The 3,796-nt window shown below is 37.4% G+C and overlaps 1 protein-coding gene across 1 annotated transcript; it reads left to right on the top strand.

Moving 5' to 3' along the window:
* The first annotated feature begins 2,242 nt into the window (after positions 1–2,242).
* Positions 2,243–3,351, top strand: LOC128738824 (uncharacterized). Its single transcript, XM_053834233.1, has 3 exons — positions 2,243–2,393; positions 2,451–2,844; positions 2,910–3,351. The coding sequence occupies exons 1-3, from the start codon at positions 2,243–2,245 to the stop codon at positions 3,349–3,351; spliced, it is 987 nt and encodes a 328-aa protein (XP_053690208.1).
* The last annotated feature ends 445 nt before the right edge of the window (positions 3,352–3,796 follow it).

Raw genomic sequence — 3,796 nt, 5'->3', positions numbered from 1 at the left:
TATATCATATTGTGTGTTCAATCACAAGTGGTGACTTTTCAACACTATTAGAGTTGCATTATATACTACCCAGGTAACCAATAAGCATTTCCAATGCAATTTAAATGCAAGCCAATAAGCATGTAAGTTGCTTTAAATGCTACTTAAATGCTTGTTTGGCAAAATATGCGGCTACTTTACTGCTAGCCCTCTTATAGTGCTGACAATGCTTATTTTCAGCTAGTTACCGACAAGAAGAATTTAAATAGAATTGTGGATGCCGATTTACAACAGTTATGCAGTCAAAAGGCTGGTAAACAGCAACCTGCAGTATAAAACGCCAGGAATGCTAATAAACGATTGATTTACTGCTTATACTAATGCTTATTGGTTACCTGGGTATTATTCTGATTTCTTATGATTTGTTACGACAATTAAGATTATTTAGCAGTAGGGATTACAACCTAAATGTAAGAGAAAAAATATATATATATATAAATCTTAACCTAATATCTAACCTAGCTAACTTATGATCTATAAAGAGACCTAATCATAGCAATAGAGAATTGCAACGATTTTTGTCGGAAATTTGAAATAATTTTGTTTGACATAGTTTCTAGGGTTTCAACACCAGTAAGTCTATGTAATTCTAATGTACTAAACCAAGGAGGACGCTTCAAAATCATTTTCAAAATTTTATTTTGAATCCTCTGAAGACTCTTCTTCCTTGTAATACAACAACTTGACCAAATCGGAACGGCATATAACATCGCCGAGATTCGAACATACGACGAATGACTTATTAAGCATCGTACCTCAACTGGAGGCAATGTCAACAATTATGACTCGTAAAAAGCTAGATAGGATTTCGTTTTCATGATGATCTTTACTATCATTGCTCGTCTAACATTTCCAAATCTGAGTTCAAATGGATTAAAGAACGGTCAGTAAGGTAGCAAAAATACGATATGTACAGTTAAGGAACGCAGGTATGAAACGATCATAGCATACAATGGATGCATGCTCCACCCAAGAATCTAATTGTCGGAGTAATTCGAATAGAGGTAGATATCTAAAATAAACTTTACCCTGTTGAAAGTGCCCCTGTACTGTAAACTTCCTTTACTGCATCCATTCCTATTAAACACAGCCAGGACACTCGCGGATTCCTTACGTATTCATCTCTGCATATTAGCCGTTCACCGCTACCTGCGTATATCCACGTAATCGTAGCATAGGCATATTATCGAAACTTTCTTCATGATGGATCTGATATGGTGGAGCTCATTACAGAACCAGATGAACTCTTCCGAACGGACTTCAATGTTGTGCAAACCGCTCTTTATTTTATTCATCAAGGTAAAAAGTACGCTGCGTTAAATATAACTTATATAACGTTAAATATAATAATATAAATATAACAACCAGGCGTGTTTCTCAGCTCCAAATTTCTCATTTTTAATTTAAATAAAATGTGCGGTGCGCAGAATTAGAAACCATGTACAGAATTAGCCGCGCTTACGATATTTGTGAATGACGAAACCTTTTCTTTTAAATGTACTACTTTTTTGAATGTATTATGAAAATGCGTTGAAAAAGTTTAAAACATCGTAATGAAATAACGAACTTATAAAGATCCTTTTGAAGCTCGAACGTTTATCTTTTGCTGAGCATTTTCTCTAGAGTCACTAATATTACCAATTTACGACTCATAAATATAAGGGATCAGGGATGACACAATCACTTTGACTCAATTCACATTAATTTGACAATACCGTCTCAGTCATGCAGAATTTGAAAAAATTACATATGGGACGATTGAAGAACTAATTATTATCTACAACTTTTCTGAATAAAGTACCTCTTTACTGACTAAGTGAACGTTCATTTAGTCATTCAGCAAAATTGTAGATAATAGCTAATTCTACAGTGTCCCATATAAAACTTTGTCAAATTTTGCTTGGCTGAGACGGTACTGTCAAATAAATGTGAATTGAGTCAAAGTGATCGTGCCATCCCTGTAAGGGATTAACTGAATTCAAAGCGGTCTTTCAAAAATGTTGTTCATTCCGATATTGCGCTGGTATCGAATTACTTTTCCAGAATGTTTACAAACACACCGCGCTGAAACAGAAACATAAGCTCAGCAAAAACTTGACCCCACGCGATGTCGAGCTTTGCAGTCGTTCTCAATGCCGCATCAGAATGCAGTTCGCGTTAGTTTCGGAATTTCATTCAACGCAAACACACAGCCATATCTACTATGGCTCTCTTAATTTTAATTGCTTCACTGGCATTCTTGAACAATCTCGTATCTAGTTGGGATCTTTCACCTATCGGATTGACTGATTTTGCGATCAGGCAGGTATCATTGTACAAATCTCGCGCATTTCTTACAATCGATAGTCCCAACGGTGGGCAAGTTTACAAATACAATCCGCAATCAAAATAACTATTCGAATTTATTTTAGTGACACTTGTGGAAGCATCGTGGCCGGAGAATAAGATTGGCGTTCGGCCGCGAGTTCTCTCTGATGATGGTTTGAATCTAACCAACAACTCCTGCGCTGGCTTGACTAAAATTATTGGTACCGATGTTGATAGAGTTGCGCGCCTTTGGATTCTCGATCGAGGCGGTGGTATTCTCTTTTGCAATCCAAAATTAGTGATACGTAGCCTGATCATCGCGACTAGCCGAGAAATTCGTTACGAATTTGGTTTTTCGGATCGTGTGTTTCATTCGATTGTGGTTGACCCTATGCAAGCGGCAGACGGTGATACACGTGCTTTCATTACATTCGAAAATACCGACTATCTGCTGATGTTTTCGCTATTCAAGCGGGAAGTTGGTAAAATGAAGTTTGAGTATGATTTACTATTATATTGTACCAAAGATATGGCAACCCGCTACAGTATTGATTATTTCCCAGGAAAAAGGACTTCTCACCACTAAGTCCGATATCGTTGTCGGAGGTCGCGATTAACCATAATGTACTTTACATTTCGGATGCGCTAAGTGGGCGGTTATTTTCACTTCCGATCAAAAGTATTCGGCAGCTAAACTTTCCCGAAGGGGGCATACAAAAAATGATCACAAAGACTAATGTTACCTATATGGGTAGGTTATTGAGCCGCGCCAGTGGACTGAAGCTTGACTTGAGGGATAATCTGTACTACATTATCGTCCGGGACGGTGCCGTTGTTAAGTGTAAACCAGACCAATCGCTCAAAGCCGAAAACCATGCGGTGATTCTTCAACGTGAAATCAACGTCATTCAAATTGTACTCGGTGTTGCTGGCAATGGATGGGCGATTTCCAGTCATTTTTTGTCTGATGAAAGTCAGCGACACTGTTTGAGAATAAATGCGTAATAAGCGCTTGGCTTTACAGTATAAGTAATTGTTGAATATTAAATAACACCGTTTGTTATTCACCAGAAAGTTGATTAAAACAATAATACACGTATGTAAAGTAATAATAAAGACCTTCCTTTGTTTAATATGTCTACGCTTCGAGTTCGTACAGAAAACTTACTTGCTCTTTATTTTGATTTGCTCTTGACTAAAAGCAATTTTGTTTTTGGCGCCAAAGGGTTTTAGTGGTTGTTCGAATTAAGGCGGAACCGAAAGTGGCTAACGTTATTGTGTTAGTGCGACAAACGCTGTACTGTACATCTTATGTGTTCGTTAAAAACCTAAACGTTTATTTGAATATTGCATTAGTATTGGTAATATATGTCAAATAGCGGAGCTTGCAAACATAAACAGCTGATCCGCAGCCAACCCCACTGACTACAAACATCCCGAAAAAGGGTTT

Source organism: Sabethes cyaneus, chromosome 2 (genome assembly GCF_943734655.1).
Source record: "Sabethes cyaneus chromosome 2, idSabCyanKW18_F2, whole genome shotgun sequence".
NCBI classification, from domain to species: domain Eukaryota; kingdom Metazoa; phylum Arthropoda; class Insecta; order Diptera; family Culicidae; genus Sabethes; species Sabethes cyaneus.
The sequence above is the reverse complement of the archived record's forward strand: the minus strand, read 5'-3'. Positions and strand labels throughout refer to the sequence as shown.